The sequence below is a fragment of the Fusarium verticillioides genome, chromosome 11 (genome assembly GCF_000149555.1).
Source record: "Fusarium verticillioides 7600 chromosome 11, whole genome shotgun sequence".
Classification (NCBI taxonomy): Eukaryota; Fungi; Ascomycota; class Sordariomycetes; order Hypocreales; family Nectriaceae; genus Fusarium; species Fusarium verticillioides.
In genome coordinates this window covers 1,848,541-1,868,767 of record NC_031685.1, presented here as the reverse complement: position 1 = coordinate 1,868,767, position 20,227 = coordinate 1,848,541, and the positions used below count along the sequence as shown (strand labels likewise).

The following is a 20,227-nucleotide window of genomic DNA, read 5'->3' as shown; positions in this document are numbered from 1 at the left end:
TATTACGACAATGGCAGTGCAGTAGCCCGTGGAGCTAGCAACCAACACGCCGGACCCTTGTGAAGTGCTGTGGAGACAAATGAACCAGGAAACTGGACGCGCCGTCTTCTCATGTGGTGATTACCGAGCGAGCGTATCATGGCCAGTTGCATGGCCGTTGTCCCATATGTATGTGCCGCTGCCGGGTGGTGTCATGAACTATCCCATACTCTTCTCGTGTGACCTTTTGCCTCCCAGAGTTACCAGACTTTGGCAGAATTTTATCAGTATACCCCAATTTGTTTTGACGTTTGTCTTTTTTTGCAATGCCTTCTCAAATTCCACAATGGCGAGAGCCAATTGCCATTGTGAGCATGGCTTGCCGTCTCCCAGGTGGAATCGACAAGCCGCTTGATCTGTGGGACCATGTCCGAGCAGGCCGGTCGTCTGCTACAGCGATACCCAAAGATCGATTCAATGCTGAGAACTTCTTGTCTATGGATCCTAATCAGAAGGGGGAGCAGGCCTTTAGGGGCGCTCACTTCGTCAAGAGGGACATTAAGCAGTTTGATCACAAGTTCTTTGGGATCAGCAAAGACACTGCAACAGCTATGGATCCCCAGCAGAAACAGCTCCTTGAGGTTGTCTATGAGTGTCTCGAGTCAGCCAATATCTCTATGGAGACCATTTCAAAGTCCAAGATTGGCTGCTATTGCGCCATGTTCGTGAGTGACTACCACGACATGCTCATGCAAGACCCTGAATACCTCCCAACGTTCATCGCCATTGGAACAACACGAACCATGCTTGCAAACCGCATCAGTCATGCACTCGACCTCGGTGGACCCAGGTATGTTGCCATTTCCTCGATCGAGCGATTACAGTGCTGACGCCTCATGCAGTGTCACTATTGATACTGCCTGTTCGGGTGCCCTGGTGGCCCTTCATCTTGCCTGCCAAGCACTGCAGGCTGGTGAGTGCGACGGCGCAGTAATTGGTGCATCGAATTTGTTCCTGAGTCCTGATTATGCATTGTCTTTGACGCGTCTCGGAGCTATTGCGGCGGATGGGCAGTGTAAGACGTTTGATGCTAGTGCAAATGGATATGGACGTGGTGAGGGTACCAATGCAGTCTATGTCAAGAGGCTCAGCGATGCTCTCAGAGATGGTGACAGCATTCGAGCAGTTATCAGGGGTACATCATCTAACAGGTACGTCTTCCTCGTGACGCAAGATCCAGACACTAACCGTTCAGTTCTGGTGCTACTCCAGCCATCACGGAGCCCTCGGGGCGGGCTCAGGCAGACACCATCTTACAGGCCTATGCCCAAGCAGGAATCAATGACTTTAGCGAGACGGGATACTTTGAGTGTCATGGAACAGGTACTCCCGTCGGTGATTGCATAGAACTAGGCGCCGTTGGTTCGGTCTTTTCCGAAAGCCACAAAACCCAGGATGCACTCTGGGTCGGTTCTGTAAGTCAATCCTATCTTTTATTATCAGTAGAGCATACTGACAGGAACAGACGAAACCTAATGTCGGACATTCAGAGGCTGCCAGTGGTTTGAGCAGTCTCATCAAAGTGGTCTTGGCTCTAGAAAAGGGCGAGATCCCCCCCAACACAAATTACAAGACACCCAACCCCAAGAGTATGTACCCTCATTGCTGACTTCTGATGCGCTCGACTAACCGTGATTTGCTTAGTTGACTTTGATGGATGGAGAGTCCGTGTTCCAACCGCTCCGCAGCCATGGCCTTCCAAGTCCATCCGCCGGGCGAGCGTAAACTCCCTCGGTATAGGTGGATCTACTGCCCATGCTGTTGTTGAGTTCTATGAGCCTCCTCAATTGACCAATGGTACAACCAATGGTACAAATGGAGTCAATGGCGTTAACGGTACGAACGGTGTCAACGGCCATCACGAAGATGGGGAGAAGACCAACGGCCCGTACTTCCTCCTCTTCACCTCCGGCGCTTCAAAGAGCTCTCGAGAAACCAACGAGCAGAATCTCCTCGAGTTCCTGAAGTCTCATGAGGAGTGCAAGAGTCTGACTAGCCCTCTCGTCAAAGCGCTCAACGCTCGAAGCCAGATCAATATCCGGCCCTGGAAGTCATTTGCTGTCGCTCAGTCCGTTGACGGTCTAATGCAACAACTGGAAACCAATGCACTCAAGGTTGGAACAGGCCCTACAAGTGGCGGATCACCACGAGTCTTGTTCCTATTTACAGGCCAAGGAGCTATGTGGTCGCAGATGGGCAAGCGTCTTCTTGATGCATTCCCTGTGGCGCGCAACAGTTTGTACAATCTCGAGGAGGTTGTACGGGAGCTTCACTCATCCAAGACACCGACTTGGTCGTTGATAGGTATGTGCATACACAATACCATTTGGACCTGACGGTTACTAACGCTCTCGCAGACAAGCTCACTGCTGAGCTTTCTCAAGAAGAAATTGACTCACCAGCTCTCGCGCATCCCCTCTCCATGGCGGTTCAGATCGCGCTGACAGACGTTCTCTCAAGTTGGGGCGTCCTTCCAGACGGTGTCGTTGGACACTCAGGCGGAGAGACAGCAGCTGCCTATGCTTGTGGTGCCCTCACAGCCAAGGAAGCTATCACAGTGGCTTACTACCGAGGTATCGCCTGTCAGAACGCTCCATCGGGTGCCATGCTAGCCACCAGGAGCGCACCCAATGCTAAGGTGCTGCAAGATGCTTTGGAGCGAAACGATGTGCAGATTGCTTGCTTCAACGGTCCTCAGAACCTTACCCTCGCTGGATCTGCTGAGGGAGTCAAGAACGTGGCTGCTGAGCTGAGTGCTCATAACATTGTCTCAAGAGCTGTTGCAGTTACTCGAGCTTATCACACTCGCGCCATGAAGACTGTTGTGGATGAGTACGTTGGTCAGCTCAAGGGCGTCATACAACCCAAGGCTGGACGAGTTCCTATGTACTCATCTGTGACTGGCCTTGAGCTCAAGGGTACTGAGGCTGACGCCGACTACTGGGGAGCCAACCTCGTCTCCCCAGTTCTTTACACCGATGCAGTCACCCTGGCTTTGACCTCATCAGACCGCAAGTTTGATCTTTGCGTTGAACTCGGACCTCACTCTCTACTTTCTCGCCCAACATCCGAGATAGTCAAGTCCCTTCCTGATTCACCCCAACTTCCATTCTTCGCCACAATGCTCCGAAACGCAGACTCGAGCCAACAGCTTATGAGCCTAGCTGGAGACTTGGTTCTCAATGGGAAGCAGCTGGACTTGGATCAAGTCAACAAGGTCGCGGGCAAGGTTGGACGTCTTCCCAATCACATTCAAGACAACCTTCCAGCTTATGCATGGGACTATTCCTCGACACCTTGGACCGAGCCACGAAATAGTCAAGAATGGCGGTTTAGAAAATCGCCGCGACATGAGATTTTAGGATCGCGATGCAGAGGAGTCAATCCTTCAGCTCCGACTTGGAGGAACAAGGTGTCGATTGAAGATGCACCTTGGCTTGTTGATCATCAGGTACGTGAAGAAACTACACCCAGTTCATGGAAGTGCTAACTTGTAATAGGTTAACGGCATCGTGACATTCTCCTTCACAACCGGCATCGCAATGGTGGTCGAGGCTATGATGCAGGTACAGGAAGAGAACAAGGAGATTGACTGGACAAACCATTCATTCGAGCTTCAAGACTTTGTGTTTTCCAACTCGATCATTCTTCCTGATGAATCGCACATCGATCTCTTCCTCACACTCATCCCAGACAACGACAATGCGAAGTCTGAGGAGACGTGGTATGATTTTACCATCTCGTCGCTGAGAGGCGATGTCGATATCCGTCATTGCCACGGTAGAGCTGCGGTCCTCGAAAGTAAGTATCCCATGGGTCATACTTGATACTTTAAGCTAACTGTGATCCAGCGGGCAAAGATACTGTCGCCCTCCGCCGCAGAACCTCTTGGCATCACATGCCCCTCAAAGTCCCACTGAAGAGCTACTACAAGACTCTTGAGCGAGTTGGCTACGGCTACGGCCCCAAGTTCCAGCTTCTCAATGAAGTCCGAGTCCGCCCTAGTCTCTCCGCTTGCTCTGCCAAGATTGACATGACATCCACTGCCCAATCTCCCGTTCCCGGCCAGCGATATCTCCTGCACCCCGCTATGATGGATGCAGCGCTCCAAACACCTGCTTTGGCCAATCGCTCCGGGCACTTTCAAGAGATTGATACACTACTTCTTCCATCCAAGATGAAGAGAATCTCCATTCGCATGCCTGCTGGGAACACGGACGTAGCGTCTTGTACTACCAACACTTCGCCTGTTGGCTTTAGCAGGATCCAAGGTAGTGTTGAGTGCTACGACTCGTTGTCGAGGCCTTTCTTCGTGGTAGAGGGTCTGCAGATGGATAGAGCGACAAGCGATGACAACACCACTCTTCCCTGGCTGAGGCTCACGTGGAAGCCTGACATTGGCGACATCTCGAGCAGTGACCCCATGCTCAGCTCCATCAAGATCCAGAGCCTTCCCGCAGAGAAGAAGCTCATCAACCTCGAGAACCTAGTCAAGGAGCTCATCCCACTCATCGTTGAAAATGGCATCGACAAGGGCAAGGACCTACCCTCCCATCTACTCAGCTACCATTCATGGTTCCTCGACCAAGCCGAACTCCACAAAGACCGCCTAGCAGCTCGCCACAAGCAACAAAACGGCTTCGCAACAGTCCAAGACGCCATAATGAACGTCGTCGCCAACTCGGGAATCTCCCAAACCGTCGACGCATCAATAGTATCCCAACTCGCCATCAACATGTCCAAAATCTTCCGTGGCGACGTCGAAGCCCTAGCAGTATGGCTCGAGAACGATTTACTCTACCGTTTCTACGAAGAGAGTATCTTCACCACCAGCATGAACCAAAAACTCCTCTCCATCGCTGAACTTTTGGCCCACAAGAATCCCAACATGAAGATCTTGGAGATTGGTGCTGGAACTGGTGGTGCAACTACAGAGTTGCTGCGTGGTTTTGCCAAAGCAGGAGGGAAGAATGCGTACCAGAGTTTTACGTTTACGGATATCTCGGCGGGGTTCTTTGATAAGGCGAAGAAGAAGTTTGCGCAGTGGGATAGGATTGAGTTCAAGACTTTGGATGTTGAGAAGGATATTGCTGAGCAGGGGTTTACTGAGAAGTACGACCTTGTTGTTGCGGCGAATGTAAGTCTCGGATACTCTGTGAGTTCTGTCGGGTACTGATTATTCTGCAATAGGTTCTGCATGCCACTGCCGATCTGCCATTTGCGATGAAGAACATCCGATCTCTATTGCGGGACGATGGATACCTCTTGGTTGGTGAACTGTCAGAGGGTTCGTAACATCACTCATGTCACTGTATGTTGTAGCTAACGGTTATATTTGCAGATCTGACTTCAGCCAACTTCCTCTGGGTAAGATCAGCAACCTATCATTTACATGGCATCGCTGACACTTGTGTAGGGCCCTTTGACTGGCTGGTGGCTCCGCACTCGATCACCCGGCCGCTCTGGTCCTGGTCTTACTCTCGACGAGTGGCGCAACGAGCTCGCCGCCGACTTCGACAGCGTCTACGAGATTGAGGCCAAGCACGACAAGACCGACACGGACCAACTCTCGAGCACCATCGTCATGATGGCTCGAGCAAAGCCCATTGAGTATACTCCTCCTAAGCCGCTTTCCGAAGAGAAGGTACACATCGCTGGCGTGGGTAGCGATCTGTCCACTCGAGACCACCTTCAGAAGTATCTCGGCACGCGTGGTATTTCCTCAACCTCAGGAGTTCTCGAAGACCTTGCTTCGCGGGAATGGTCCGGCGAGTGGCTTATCCTCGTTGACGAGACTGAAGGAAGTTTCCTCGCCTCTCTCCAACAGGAGCAATTGACCGCAATGAAGTCGTGGCTTACAAAGCCTATCAAGTGTATCTGGGTCACTCGCAAAGTATACCTCGACCCCCAGAACACAACAGGAGGTCTAGTAACAGGATTCGCACGAACTCTTCGCGGCGAAAATAGCCAATGCCGATTGTACACTCTTGACCTGAGCAGCGATGGCGATATCACAGCCAACATCATCTACCACGTCTTGGAACGGGCGCATTACTCTCATGATGACCCAATCTCTAAATTGGACTATGAGATTGCTGAGAAGGATGGGCAGCTGTGGACATGCCGGCTTGTTAATGATACTCCGCTTGAGAATGCTTATGGCCCTGCTAGAAAGATGGATGCCTCCTCCACGCAGCTGGTGAAGGCTCCTCATCACTTGGTCATGGGAGAGGTTGGTATCTTGGAGAGTCTGACCATGGCCCAAGACGATGCGTACTCAAGCATTCCAGACGGACATGTTCTCGTCGATGTCAAGGCTGTCGGACTTGACGAACGGGTAAGTCCATCTATTTCCACCAACAATACTCGATCTAACATTGTATCAGGACGGGTACATCGCACAGGGATCACTTCCAGCGACGTCGTTCGGCCGTGAGTGTTCCGGCGTCGTTACCAAGTGCGGTGCCAATGTCGCCTGGCTTAACCCTGGAGATCGCGTCGCGGTCATCGGCCAAGGGACTTTCACAACCCAGTACTTGGCACCGTCAGACTGTTGCGGGAAGATACCAGACTGGCTTTCATTCGAGGTAAGAAGAGTCCTATTATCTACTGACTTTGCATGACTAACTCTGCTACAGGATGCGGCAGCCATTCCTACAAACTTCGTCACTGCTCTGTACGCTCTGACAACACCAGCCAGAGTAACAACAGGCCAGGTATGTACCACGCCACTTCACCTCCAAACACTACTAAGTCACCAACAGAAAATCCTCATCATCAACGCATCTTCCCCCCAAGGCATCGCCCTCATCAAAACCGCAACAGCACTCAAACTCGACGTCTATGCCGCCATCAGCGACGCAACCACGAAGCCTATCCTCACCAGACTCGGTCTTCATTCTGCCAAGATCTTTGTGAACCCCACCAACACGAGCCGCTCCAGCGTGTCTCGCTCCACGACTTTCTCAGCGTATAAGATTGTATTGAACACTAAGGCTGGTCAATATACGGACTTTGCGCACTTGATTGCGAACCGTGGAACGTACATTGAGATTGCATCGGGTGAGAGCTCGGGTGATGAGGTTTTTGTGCCGTATAAGAATATCATGTTTGCGTCTGTTGATTTGGCGGATGCTTATCTGGAAAGCAAGCAGGATCTTGGAGAGTAAGTAGTTCCGTCTCGTTGTGTGAGCTTCAGCTGACAATTTTGTTAGATTGCTTGGCCAAGTCATCGACATGGTTGAGAAGCGAGAGATCGATATTGACAGTTCAGTCTCGGTGAAGGGACTTGACTCTATACAGTCGGCTTTTGCTGCAGTGATGGAAGGAACTCAGAGCAAACAGGTTGTGTCGCTCACGAATGTCGACGATCAACAATTGATCAAGGTAAGTGTTTTCAGTCTCTCAACGACAAGACATATCTAACCATGATCTAGACACGACCAAAGACTTCTCGCTTCAACCCCCACAAGACCTACATCATCACAGGTGGTCTCGGTGGTCTAGGCCGCGCCATTTCCGTATGGATGGCTAGCTACGGCGCTCGCCACATCATTCTGGCAACCAGCTCTGTCGCCCGAGCCTCAGAGTCCGGCGATCTTCTCCAGCAGCTGTCATCATATGGATGTAACGCCAGAGTTGAAGTATGTGACGTTGGTGACTCCGAAGCTGTCGAGAGCCTTATTGCTTCTATTGATACTCCTATTGGTGGAGTCATTCACTCTGCGCTGAAGCTTAGCGTAAGTCTCCTCATAATCACGATCGGGCTCGTATATCTAACCTAAGCTAGGACTGCTTCTTTGAGGATATCACCCTAGAAGACTTTGATGCTGTCTTTGGTCCCAAGGTCAACGGCTCGCTGAACCTTCACAACAGCCTTCTCAACCAAGACCTCGACTTCTTCGTCATGCTCAGTTCAGGCTGCGGTGTCCTTGGTAACGAAGGTCAATCCAACTACGCAGCAAGCAGTACCTTCCTCGACACCTTTGCTCGCTACCGTCAAAGTCTTGGCCTCCCCGCCTCATCCATTGATCTCGGATTCGTCGAAGACGTCGGTAACATCAGCGAACGTCCCGAGATCCAAGCATCCCTCTTATCCCGCGGTCTCAGACCCATCACAGTCCGCGATGTCCTCCGCGTTGTCGAGGGTGCCATCGCAACAGGTTCACCCAAGGATCCCATTAGCGACTCTACCTACGATGGTTTCACCCAAAGCCAGATCGTTCTCAGCTTCGGTATGATCGACAAAGCCACAGCAGACTACCAATCCTGGGCTCAAGACTCCAAGTTCGGCCTTTTGCGATCTCGCGCCGTTGATAACGCTGCGCTTGACTCCGATGCAGACAGCAGCGAGAGCGCGGTTCAAACAGCTGTCAAGGCCTTCCGCAATACTCTGGGTAGATTGGGTGATGCACCTGAAGGCAAAGAAGCAGCGTTACAGCCCTTTGTTTGCACTGCTCTTGTTGCTAAGTTGGCTCAAGTGCTGTCGATTCAGGGTGGCGATATTCAGCGTTCGAGATCGGCGATTCAATATGGGATGGACTCGCTTATTGCGATTGAGGTTCGATCTTGGGCGCGATATGCGTTCCAGATTGATTTGCCGATTAATGATTTGACGAACCCGTATAGTATTCAGGATTTGTCGGCTAGGGTTTCCAAAATTATCGTTGCATGAACATGATTTTTTAGCGCTTGGGTATACCACAGATTGGGGTGGCTCTTGTCTTTTCGTTTTTCCTTGTTTGATGTTTCCTTATAGGCGTTTTCGTTTGTTATAGCTTCGCGATATTTATGGCAGGTCAATCGAACACGTTCTTTGCCTCTGAATTCCATGCTTCCCGCATAGCTGTATTCATCTATATATAGTCCGTTATAGGATATCTCCCCCTCGTTATAATCACGCCAGAGACCAACTCTCGCAGCCTGCGAGCCAAAGACAATGCTATACAACACCAGAAATATGCAATTCAGTCCCATCAGAGGGTCTAGTCTAAAGACTTGATATTCCGTAGCCCAGCACGATGTACTTCCTCACCGTGGCATAGAAGATTCCGACATAGAAGTCGACACTGACGCCGAGACCGAAGCCGGCGCAGAATTCGATGGCGTCGATGATCCGGGTGCCGGCTTTTGGGCACAAAAGGTAATTCTGTATGACTGTCAGTTAGTCCTTACAAGAATGAGAAGTTTTGTACTCACAATGTCATAAATGAATGGTATTTCGTATTCCCAATCTCCTTCTTCACCTCCACCAGGAACTTCTTGACCTCCTCCGGCGGCCAACCCAAGCCCTGTGTAAAAACGGGCATGGTCAACGGCTCAAGAATGAATAGCCAATTCTGAGTCATTAAATGTCCTATGCGCTGTAGCTTCTTCCCGGGGTAGCATGCATTCGTCGGCGCTCCGTGTCTCGTCTCGATGATGCGCTCAAAACCAGCTTCTTGCAGCAACGGTTTGAACTTTTCGGGATATTTCAGCGTTGTGCCGAAATTCCGCATCCCTTGCTCCATCAACTCGTTCCATCTTTTGAAATATGTGCCATTTAATGAGTGGTTTGGAGATTGTAGGAGCGCGATCCATTCTGTAAACTCGACCCATCCCCCTGGCCTTAGGTTGTCTAATGCTGATTGAACTAACTTCTTCTTGTCTCCGATATCGCCTAGTTGTCGGATGTGAATAAAGTCAAAGTTGCCGCCATTGAAAATATCCCAGTCGTGTGTGATGTCGAATGTTTTGAAGCTGCAGTTGGATTTTGTATATGGTGGGCGGACTGGTTCGATGTCGACGCCTAAAACTGAACAGGAGGGGTATTTCGTTGCTGTCAAATGTTAGCATCAGTAACAGAAAGGCCATGGAGGCCGGGTCGTACCAAATTCCTGTAGCATCAATGTCAGCAAAATATTATATCATGTGATCCCTGCGGAACTTACCAATGCCCATGTTCCGGGTCCAGTACCGACATCAAGCACCCGCTTCGGCCTTGACGTTATCGGTGATAAATGAAGCCCCTTGAAGATATTGATGATAACGGTATGTTGGATGACTAAGCGCAATCTTATCAGTAAATCCGCGGGTTAAAGAGGACCGAGACATGGCATCATACCATTTCTGTCTTGTTCTTGCTAGACCAGAAACGTATTAGTATCCGAGTACCCGTACCGCCATATCGCTTTGTGATATGTGATGATTGCAACATACCTGGCTATTCGGCACCAAACCGTACCCTGTTCGTCGTCGTTTGGTTAATTCTCGGATGCTACTTGGAAAGCAGGGGAGGGGGAAAACGAACGAACAGAGGATTTGGTGAATTTGGCGACGAATGCTTGGAAGAACCGTTTGGACCGTGACCCACTGAGACACATTAGCATGGGAGCAAACAATGGACCCAACCCACCAATCAGCAACTCCGTATCATCACTGATCAGATCACTGACACCTACCGTTCCACAGGCTTGTAACTGGCAACAAACTCATCCGAAGAATCAGAAGAGTCCTCTATGCTGTTGGTCTTGACGACATGGTCCTCCCTGGCTGCCACCGCCGGGGAGAGCGTCTGCCGGTCCCATCCGCCTGAGCGTCGGGTAACAGGTGTCCCGGGGAGGCCCCCTGTCTGAATCTGGCTGTCACTAGACACGCTAGAGGCGTAGTTGGACGACGATGAGGCGGTGAGCGTCGTCTGTGCAGGGGGCTTCGCCATGGCTGACGACTGTAGAAATTCCGTGGAGCCCCCGCCAGCGCCAGCGCCGCCGCTGCGAGTCGAGCTCGAGTCGCGTCCATTGTTGTCCATCGAGTGAGCCATTTTCGTTGCTAATAAACACGGCGGGCCGCGCCGAAGCCTAACAGCTTGGGGGTTATTTCTTCGTCGTTCGTCTCCCTTTGCTAAATTATTTTAGTTTGATGGATGGTGTCGACTTGAAAAGAAAAAAAGTTAATGGCGAATCAAAAATAACGTTCGTCGGCAGTTGCTTGGCTGCAAGAAACATATGCAGTCCTGACGTCGTAGGGGTTCAGAAATGGCACAGCAGAGCCAACATAAGACACGGGACAGCAGAACCTGTCGCTGGCTGGCCGGATGGGGTCATGCTACTCTTCTATGTAGAAAAAAGAGAGGGAGAGAAGGAAAAAATTGTTCCCCGACGTTGGCTGTGTTGGGTACCGAGACGGGACGGGCTGAAAGCGAGCACCCTTGTTTGTTTGTCTTGTCCTCTAACAGATCATCAGAGTGCTAGCCCTGTCAAGTTTAGCTTAGTGCCCTCAACTGACAAACGGCGTCTTAGCTCTGGTCCGCACTTTAGAGTTCATCACATTGCTCGGTAGCATTAGTTTCGAATCCGTCACATAATGAATGTGCCGAGTTTGACTGCAATAAACAGGCGTTGTTTTCTCGCATGTTTGCTCTGTGGTCTCGGGCCCAAACAAGATACCGAAATCGCGAGTATGCAAATTGACTGATCTTCAGTCGGTTCTTTTTCAGCCACCGACGTCTGAGGACGATTGCCAATGCAATATTAATTACAGGTCAACGTCAATAATTTGAGGTGCAAGGTATTTATGTTATTTGTTGTCTTATGTCCTTGGCACCTTGTGCTGTTTGCTTCAATCCAACTGTTCGTTGATTGTCGCGTGATCAATGTTCAGCTCCATTCAATTGCTCCAGGTTTCATCAACAAACAAAACTGATAAAACTCTCTTCATAACATCTACAAGCTACCCTTTCCTGTGTATTAGTGTGTCTAATTATTCATGGCTTTTTGTTCATCTCTGTGCTACGGCGAAGCTCGTCGCAGAATTCACTTATTTCACATCAGTGTTTCAAATACATCAGACCTCGATGGCTACCCTGAGGCTAATGTATCATCTCCACTCAAGTATATTGAGACCGAAAGCTCTTGCACCTTAACAAGATAATTCAATAGAGAAATCTATATTATGTATAGAATTATCCCTAAAAGGGGAAATACTTCTCTAGGAAGTTTAGCAGGAGCTTAGAAGTATTTATCAGTATATTTCTATGTCTTACTAAGGTCTGAGCTTGCTGGTAACTGCCTGGCTTTCTGACTTATATCTAGAACTTAGCATATATAATGTTATTGTACTTGTCCTTTTTTTACTTATACCAGCTAGGAAAATTAAAAAGTCTATCTATCTTGCTTGCAGTTTATGATTGCTGCATTGAAGATTATTTATTTCTCATTCACTACTTCCATCAACTTCGGAAATAGCTATAACCTCCACAGTAGTTTAAGTAACGTAAGACGTATGCCACTTAAATATGGCAGATCTGCTAGAGCCAAAGCTCAAGATCACGTAGAACGATCTGCGAAGGCCATGCAGTCAGCCTGATCATCGGGGCAAAGTTACCCCATCGGATCCTGCACCCTATCTAAGGATCCCCGATCCAGGACCGCCCCCATGGGTCCATGAGTAGGTACCCTACTTGTAGTCATACCCCGTATAGTTATTGGGTAGATATTGCGTAGTAATCAGAACTTTAAGGTGGCAGGTAGAAGGGTCATGCAGTGCGCTGGGATTCAAGATTTGATATGAGGCTACAAAGCAACACACTCCATCTTAGACTCTCCATAAGTGCCATAGTACCCAGCAGTCCCTATCCTACGGCTTCAATACACACTAAAGCCCCATTGAACTACGCCGGAGACCATTGCGCAGGACTGTATACTTGAGCACGACAGCGCCATATCCTGCGAGGCTGTACCTATTTATGTTTGATGAAATGTTTCAAAGGTCGAACCCGTATCTCTTGTCTTTCGAAAAGCAAGGTTCTCTGAGCCGCACAGTGAAACATGACGATATCAGCAACTGGCAATCAAGTCTTGTTGACCTGCCTCCCACTTCAGCGATCTGCAACCACTCACAAGACCAGACCGATGTATGATCTCGATAGCCATTAAACTCTTAGCCAGAACTGAAGCTAATTTGGCACAGTATCTACAGCTCATCTTGACAGCAAGGGTGCATGATGTGGTCAGCCCGACCCCTTTGACAAATGCGCATGGACTCAGTGAAGATCTTCGATGCAACATAATGTTTAAGCGGGAAGACACGCAACCCGGATATTCCTACAGATTGAGGGGGATATATAACAGAATGGCCAATTTGGATAAGGAGCAGAGGTGGAAAGGTGTGATAACATCTTCTGCGTGTAAGTCAAGTTCAAGAGTATACAAGCCCGTATCTAAAATCTCATAGCCGATGCTCTAGCTGTATCATACGCGGCAAAGAAGTTTCGAACGCCATCGATAATAGTCTTGCCAGAGGATACGACAAAAGCCAAGATCAAGGAGCTAACGCGTCTCGGGAGTACGGTTAAGTTACACGGACGGAGTACTGAGGCTGCCAAAGAGGAGTGCCTCCGGCTACAGTCACTTCATGATCTAATTGCCATTCCCCAGCCTGGTGATGAGTATGTCATCTCCGGTTGTGGTACTATTGGACAAGAAATAACACAGCAGATGACCCATTCTCAGGTCCAAGCGGTCTTTTGTCCCGTTACTTGCGGAACTTTGATAGCTGGCCTAGGCATATATCTCAAGCGCATCGCCCCCAACATCAAAGTCATCGGAGTGCAACTGCATGATTCAGCGGATATCTCGCGGTTGATACACTGCAAGGGACAGCCGGCGTTGGAAGAGCACCTACTATCGAGGAGCGTTTGTCCAAAGATCACCTGTATCTGCAGCGATGTTATAGATGACATCGTCCAAGTCACTATGAGCGAGGTGTTGATAGCGACAAAGAACATATACGAAGACACACGGCAGCTTGTCAACACAGAAGGTGCACTAGCTGTCGCTGGAATGAAGAGCTGGATTACGTCGAGTGGATTTGTAGGTTCAGAGAAGGATTTCATTGCGATCACGTCAGAAGCTCAACTCGACTTTTCGGAGATATCGTCTATTGTAAAACAGGCCTCGTTAGCTGAGATGGCGATGGGGAGTGAGAATGACAGTGGACTGGATTCATTGATGCATAGTGCAGGGACACAATCGACTTGTGCTGGTGACGGGTGGTCAAGCAGTACGACTGTCGTTGGGACTGAGACTACCGCCAGCTTTACATCTGATGTTGACGGCAGTCTTCTGAGTAATTAATAGAGGGAAAGGAGATATAGATATACATAAGTAGGAGTAATTGAACAGAGTAATATGGTGTTCTATGCGATCTAAAACGTGGTCTTCGTAGTGTTGCTAATTCTGATCATTATGGCTAACCAAGGAAATAAAGCAATGTATTCTTACGGTCAGTAAAGGTTTGAAAGTCTGAACCAAGATCCAAGCTTACAAATATGTTCAAAATTCAACGCTTGGCACTGCATGCGTTAACTTGATCTAGAAATATGCTGCGCTGGATGCTGACAGTTCATCTGCAAGACGATTACGTCAATGTCAGCCGCCTCATTACGAGCCTGGACATGGGACCATGAACTTCGATATTGAGCATATCTTGGATTAAGATGTCTTTCGCGATTAGTAACTATGTGTTCCACCTTTGTAATTATTGCAGTTTCTTGCTAAGAGATCGAATAAGCATTGCTCCTGGGTTGAAGATCTCGATCGACAAATGAGCCGCATCTGCGTCTCGGCCTCATGATCTTAGAGTTCTGAGTTTATGATAAACTGTATAAAAAGGGTATGCATCTCCTCTATAACAGGAGATATTATAGCCTCAACCAAAGCAACCCAATTCGGTCGTACTCCCACTCAACCAAGATTCATTTCACAATGAGGACGAGCCTATTCCTTTTGGCAATCTCGCCAGTGCCTGTCCTTACAGGAGTCACACCTCCGGCTCGCCCTCTCTTGCCCCCTGACCATGCAAACCTCACCCTCAACGGCGCAGTGAGTACTTTCTACTGCTCACTTAGACCCTTCACTTAACATCCTCCAGATCGGCTCGTATCCTCTCACCTTCAACATCTCCGACTCTCAACGGAAGGGATGGACCCAAATTGATGGCTCATTCTGGATCAACGCATTTATCCATGGCTCCAATGGTCATGACTACTACATCGCTTCTCACTTGATGAGCTACGCCTCCGATATCGAGGGCTCCAAGCCAGTGTACCGAGCATCAGTGCTTGATCTGACCGATCCCACGATTTTCCACAAATATGATCGAATTGCTCCGGAAAACACCACGTTTTGGACTCACGATGGTGATTTCCAGGCCAATTTTGAAGATTATGGAATGGAAGCTATTGATAAGAACCCGTTACATGGTCTTCACACTTACAGTTCTGCCGAGAACGTCGAGTTTGACTTCGATTTCTATTTTACATCTCCCATCTTGCTCAACGCAGCTCTAGGATCCTATCAAGTCGGCGGTGGACTTGGCTGGGAGTGGTCAGTTCCTCGAGGACGCACCGAAGGCTCACTCAAGGTGAACGACGAAGAGGTAGACATCGTCCCCGAGAAGTCCTTTGCATGGTACGATAGGCAATGGGGCTCACTTCAAGACTCTTTCGATTGGATTATGCTTCACTTCGAAGAATCAAACTGGTTGGATATATCGGTTATGTGTGCTTGGAAGTGGGAGGACCGCGTGGATGGCCAGAAGATGTTTGCTACGGTTAGAAACTCGCAGAACGGCCGAGACTCAGTGGTTCCTATAAATCTGACCGTGTCGACAACCAGTGTCTGGGTATCACCAGATACAGGGATTGAATATCCGCAGGAATGGATTATTCAATGGGAGGATACGGAACTCCTCGTTACGAGCCCTAGGCCTGATCAGGTTATTGAGGCTGATGATGATACCGGGTTTCCATCGCAGTTCAGTGGCTATGTCAACGTGGTGGCTACCAAAGCGGGATGTTCTCCCGTCAGAGGATTTGGAGCGGTTGATCGCATGAAGATCGAATAGTCACTGTACTGGTTTCTCCAGGATTGGACATCTGGGCTACAGCCTACAAGGAACAGATCTAGCGAATTCTTCAGATTTTACTTTTACAATATAACCAGATATAACCTGTCGCTATTATTGATGTATATGAGTGAGCATGAGTCGCCCTCAACTCCGTACCCTTTCCCCATTCTTGAGACACTTTGGGAGCTAAAGATAAGCCACAAGTCAACATGCTAATCGGGGTATAATCTCCCCGAGCTCCAAAGTCCATTGCCAAAGGCTCGGAGCAAACTACGTCTTGGGATCGATCCTCCTTTATATAAAATACACCTAGTATCTGGCGTGGAACATGAATCTCGAAACCCTACAAATCAATTTGCAATAGACGACACCATGACTGTACCGACGGATTTGGCTCTGCCAAACTTCGATGCTGTGTTTATGCAAGTTCGTCTTTATGACTACTCTATTTCACGCAGAGAATAAGCATATACTGATGAGATATAGAACAACCAAGAGAGCGATTCTCAAGACCCAATTCAAGCCTTGGTAAGAAACTTAGGTTGGATCGACAATCTCTACCCAGTTCTCCAGGCATCAATCTGAGCTATTATTGACTCTTGCATAAACCTCAAAATCTAACTAATTATCATTCAAATGAGTATAGCAAGGCGTCCCATATGCCATCCGCAAAGTCATAAGCATAGCCAAGATCAAGATTCACATCATCGTGGAACCCGTTGATCCAAGCAATGCATCCTCACCCTACCGCTTCAAGCTCACATCCTCCGTCATGGGTCTCGGCATCATCGGCGCTGCACCTCTACGAGCCGTTGGTTTCCAAACCGACAACACCGACGTTCGCGTCATGGATGGTGTCGAGCAGGAAAAAGACGAGCCCATGATTGGCAAGACAAAGAGTCGCATTTGGATGTGCACCCTTGAGGAATTGATGAAGGAGCGCAACAGTATTGGAGAGGTCACTGAGTTTCTTAAGCAAGGCTGGGAGGGTTATGATGAAAAGTCGTCAAAGGTTGTTCGGATTAGCATCAAGAGTGCCGGGCCTGGTGGCGCTGAGCCGTGGCAGAATGAGCAGGTTTGGGGGGTTCAGAAGGGGAGATGGATGGCGCGCGTTGCGTTTCGGAAGGGGAGTGTTAGTGAGACTGCGCGTATTCTGTACGATTATGTCGCTTGAGATCGAAGAAGACAATGCCATCAACCTGTAAATATCCCTCACGAGGTACGCTCAATGCTGGTCTCACTGAATTGGAAGTCATTGACTGCCCTACAGACCCTGTGGAGCGTTCTCCAGGGGACACTATAGTGGTCTGATGCGCTGAAGTTACCATGGCATGGGGGCAACAGCGCTATGGTAGAAGCGACTCAGTGGCTCATTCACTGACTGTGGCCAATACCTGCTGTAAATGCAGCCGATCTAACGTCTTCCCGACATGCAGACGGCGACTTCTGCGGGATGACAGGAGTAGGATTGCGGGATTACGGGATTCTGAGGCCAATCTGCAGGATCATTGGGATTGGCGGATTATGTGCTCCCCAACAAAATAGCGGCCAAATCGATGTCCGATCCCCGAAATGACCTGAGAAAAGCGACTTCCAGGCGCACGCTGACGCAGCCAAGCCATTTCTTGTGCCCTATAGCGCCATTCTCGGTGGTTTCTCACTGAGAGTTGCTCCCTGTGCGGACGAACTGGCAAATTCGCATCCCGAAGTGCTGTTGTATATATAGAATATTGTAATGTTGTATGCCAGCCTAAAGAACCCCCCCTTGGTCGTATTGATCAATTTCTTCTTGCAAGCGATACTCCAGGCCAACTGCACAATGATGAACCTTGGCTCTGATGGCTTGCGAAAGAGGGTCGCGATCGTGGGCGCTGGTCCATTGGGTTTGATCGCGACTAAGAACTTTGTTGAAGAGGGCTTTGAAGTTACCACTTTTGAGCGGAATGAGTATGTTGGCGGTTTGTGGCATATCACGTCTGATACTACACAGACTTGTGTATTGCCTGGGACTATCACCAACACATCAAAGCTTACGGTATGTCTGCCAAAAATTGACAATTGGTGAGGTACTGACAGTTACAGGGCGTCATGACCGACTTTCCCATGCCAGAATGTAAGCCAATCTTGTCGCCCACTTACTGATTCACGCTGACATTTACAGCATATCCCATGTATCCAACCGGCGAACAGATTGAAGACTACTTCCAATCATACGCCAAAGAGTTCAAGCTCATTCATCACATCAAATTCGGCACAGAAGTCGTCGGTGTTTCCCGCGATGAAACCTCCAAGATGTGGCGCATTTCATATCGCTCCAGCAGCAAACCCGATGCTGGCATCCAAGAAGACACATTTGAACGATTGATCCTCGCCACGGGATCATTCAGCAAGCCATCGATCCCCCACGTCAAAGGCATTGAGGGTTTCAAGGGTGAAGTACTCCATTCCCAAGCCTTCAAGAACCCGGCCAAGTACAAGGGCAAGAATGTTCTCGTCGTTGGTCTTGGAAGCACAGCTGCAGATTCCATTTCTGGCTTTCATAGAGCGGGCGCGAATAAACTCATCGTGTCGCATCGACAAAAGGTTCTCATTTTACCTCGCATCACCAAGGACAACAAGGTCTTGGAGTTTACTCTCTCATTTCGCCTGCTTCAATTGATCTTTTTTCTGCAAGAGGTGAATGCATGGCTCATGTCCATCATCTTCTTCAGCGAGTTGAAGAAGATTCAACAAGACAACTTTCCAGGCCTGTCGTCGCATCCCGCTTTTACAGATGGGCGCAAGATGCCTGGGCCGAAACACATGATACCGACTGTCAGCGATGACTTGGCTGGTTATTTCTTGAGCGGAAGGTTCGTCACCAGCATTTATCATCTTACTTTCACACTGACATAAGGCAGACTACGAAGTGCTCCGGGCATTGCAGAGATCAATGGCCCCAAGTCGGTCAAGTTCGTTGACGGCAGTGAAGCCACCGACATTGATCTGATACTCTTCTGCACTGGGCTATCGCCTGACTTGGCTTCATTCATCCCCAAAGACTACGACCCCTACAACGTAGATCTATCGCCCAGCTCATTTGCCAAGCTTCAACCCCATTACACAACTGACAGACGTGTCGCTCGCCTATACCGAGGCTTCATGTCAATCCAGTGTCCTCACCAGTTAGCCTTCCTTGGAACAACATTGGCGAAGCGACCAGCCTGGCAGCTATACGACTTGATGACCATGGCACTAGCTCAGCTCTGGGGAGATAAGTATCCAATGCCCTCTCCCGTAGAGATGAACAAAGACGCCGATGCCTTTATTGAAAATATCGTCAAGTTGAGTAAGGGCGGTGATGTCAAGTTCACTGGTGTCATTGGCCACAGGGAATTTGACAAGTGGTTGAATGATGTCGCTGGGACAGGTCTTTATGATCATTTGGGAAATTGGACTAACGCGAGATGCTGGAAGCTTTGGTGGAAGGATAGAGAATTGTATAATAAGCTGATGACTGGGATTCTGTCAGCTCATGTTTTGAGATTGTTTGACACTGGGCGGGGGAGGAAACCGTGGGCTGGTGCAAGACAGGCTATCATGGAGGCGAATGATGCTGCAGACAACTTTGGTAAGAACAAGGCTTGATATGGAAAGGGCATGACTTGTTTGGAGAAGAGTGCTGGTTGCAACTGAGAGTACTGTGTGATTGAGAGAGAAGGGGATATCGTTGTGCTGATTAGAGCCATGACATACCTAGCATTAGCCTTGTACAACTGTCGGTGGAGCGTGCTCGATACAGATATCTTCACACCACTTACTCTGTATCACTGACCGCCTTAATCACCCCATAGTTAGCTCTCGGGGTGTATCTTTCACTCTTCAAGGATCTCGGCAATCACCTCTGGACCTAGGCAGCTAGGATCTCTCTTCCAGGTAGTTTAAACTTCAACGCTAACGATTCAAGACCCTGGATTCAAGGGTCCAACCTATGAGATCTACTCCGTAGCGAGGCCACGCACTCCATATCCTTAGCGAGTTCCGCGGCTTCCGACTCTTGAATGCCAATCTCCCGTGGATAAAACGGCCTCGCATCTCACTATCGCCAAGAGACTTAGCGAAAGCGACGACTCCATGTCGAAGGATACAGAGAGGCTTGCGACGACGATGCAACGGTCGACGGACATCCAGCGAAAGTCCGCTGAGTCGGGGTTCTGGCGACTCATGGATGTGCATGATGGTGGACCAATGAAGATTTATAATGTTGACATGGGTATGAAAGGATGAAGGCATATCGATATTGGGACCATCCATCTTCGAAGTG

The 20,227-nt window shown here is 49.2% G+C and overlaps 6 protein-coding genes across 7 annotated transcripts; 5 read left to right on the top strand and 1 right to left on the bottom strand.

The window, feature by feature from the left end:
• Positions 1-161: 161 nt before the first annotated feature.
• On the top strand, positions 162-9,073 carry FVEG_10535 (hypothetical protein). The gene is made up of 17 exons (XM_018899694.1): positions 162-829; positions 882-1,190; positions 1,235-1,454; positions 1,505-1,628; positions 1,684-2,343; positions 2,397-3,490; positions 3,540-3,840; positions 3,891-5,176; positions 5,230-5,326; positions 5,381-5,406; positions 5,456-6,376; positions 6,426-6,626; positions 6,678-6,755; positions 6,804-7,204; positions 7,254-7,425; positions 7,476-7,778; positions 7,829-9,073. Exons 1-17 carry the CDS (start codon positions 306-308, stop codon positions 8,711-8,713), a joined length of 7,602 nt encoding a protein of 2,533 aa, XP_018757808.1. The 5' UTR covers positions 162-305; the 3' UTR covers positions 8,714-9,073.
• FVEG_10536 (hypothetical protein) lies at positions 8,777-11,167 on the bottom strand. Of its 2 annotated transcripts, XM_018899695.1 has the most exons (8): positions 10,479-11,167; positions 10,328-10,389; positions 10,237-10,262; positions 10,142-10,160; positions 9,969-10,081; positions 9,908-9,914; positions 9,238-9,856; positions 8,777-9,187 (listed from the first exon to the last, which is right to left on the bottom strand). In XM_018899695.1, exons 1-8 carry the CDS (start codon positions 10,835-10,837, stop codon positions 9,070-9,072), a joined length of 1,323 nt encoding a protein of 440 aa, XP_018757809.1. In that variant the 5' UTR covers positions 10,838-11,167; the 3' UTR covers positions 8,777-9,069. The 2 variants fall into 2 exon arrangements, with proteins under 2 accessions (XP_018757809.1, XP_018757810.1); XM_018899696.1 differs by having other exon boundaries at positions 10,328-11,167.
• A 1,605-nt stretch (positions 11,168-12,772) lies between these two features.
• FVEG_10537 (hypothetical protein) lies at positions 12,773-14,150 on the top strand (the record flags this gene model as incomplete). Its single annotated transcript, XM_018899697.1, has 3 exons — positions 12,773-12,928; positions 12,985-13,201; positions 13,249-14,150. The coding sequence occupies 3 exons, from the start codon at positions 12,773-12,775 to the stop codon at positions 14,148-14,150; spliced, it is 1,275 nt and encodes a 424-aa protein (XP_018757811.1).
• Positions 14,151-14,780: 630 nt separating this feature from the next.
• Positions 14,781-15,921, top strand: FVEG_10538 (hypothetical protein; the record flags this gene model as incomplete). The annotated part of the gene is made up of 2 exons (XM_018899698.1): positions 14,781-14,897; positions 14,947-15,921. The coding sequence occupies 2 exons, from the start codon at positions 14,781-14,783 to the stop codon at positions 15,919-15,921; spliced, it is 1,092 nt and encodes a 363-aa protein (XP_018757812.1).
• Positions 15,922-16,296: 375 nt separating this feature from the next.
• FVEG_10539 (hypothetical protein) lies at positions 16,297-17,098 on the top strand (the record flags this gene model as incomplete). Its single annotated transcript, XM_018899699.1, has 3 exons — positions 16,297-16,350; positions 16,411-16,452; positions 16,571-17,098. The coding sequence occupies 3 exons, from the start codon at positions 16,297-16,299 to the stop codon at positions 17,096-17,098; spliced, it is 624 nt and encodes a 207-aa protein (XP_018757813.1).
• Positions 17,099-17,743: 645 nt separating this feature from the next.
• FVEG_10540 (hypothetical protein) lies at positions 17,744-19,551 on the top strand (the record flags this gene model as incomplete). The annotated part of the gene is made up of 4 exons (XM_018899700.1): positions 17,744-17,959; positions 18,007-18,037; positions 18,086-18,776; positions 18,825-19,551. The coding sequence occupies 4 exons, from the start codon at positions 17,744-17,746 to the stop codon at positions 19,549-19,551; spliced, it is 1,665 nt and encodes a 554-aa protein (XP_018757814.1).
• Between the last annotated feature and the right edge of the window lie 676 nt (positions 19,552-20,227).

Coding starts and splice junctions, on each gene's coding strand:
- FVEG_10536 (XM_018899695.1), bottom strand. CDS start 10,837: ATGGCTCACTCGATGGACAACAATGGACGCGACTCGAGCTCGACTCGC. Junction 10,390..10,478: donor AGTTACAAGCCTGTGGAACG/GTAGGTGTCAGT, acceptor AATGTGTCTCAG/TGGGTCACGGTCCAAACGGT. Junction 10,263..10,327: donor ATTCACCAAATCCTCTGTTC/GTTCGTTTTCCC, acceptor GACGACGAACAG/GGTACGGTTTGGTGCCGAAT.
- FVEG_10535 (XM_018899694.1), top strand. CDS start 306: ATGCCTTCTCAAATTCCACAATGGCGAGAGCCAATTGCCATTGTGAGC. Junction 3,841..3,890: donor TAGAGCTGCGGTCCTCGAAA/GTAAGTATCCCA, acceptor ACTGTGATCCAG/CGGGCAAAGATACTGTCGCC. Junction 6,627..6,677: donor CAGACTGGCTTTCATTCGAG/GTAAGAAGAGTC, acceptor ACTCTGCTACAG/GATGCGGCAGCCATTCCTAC.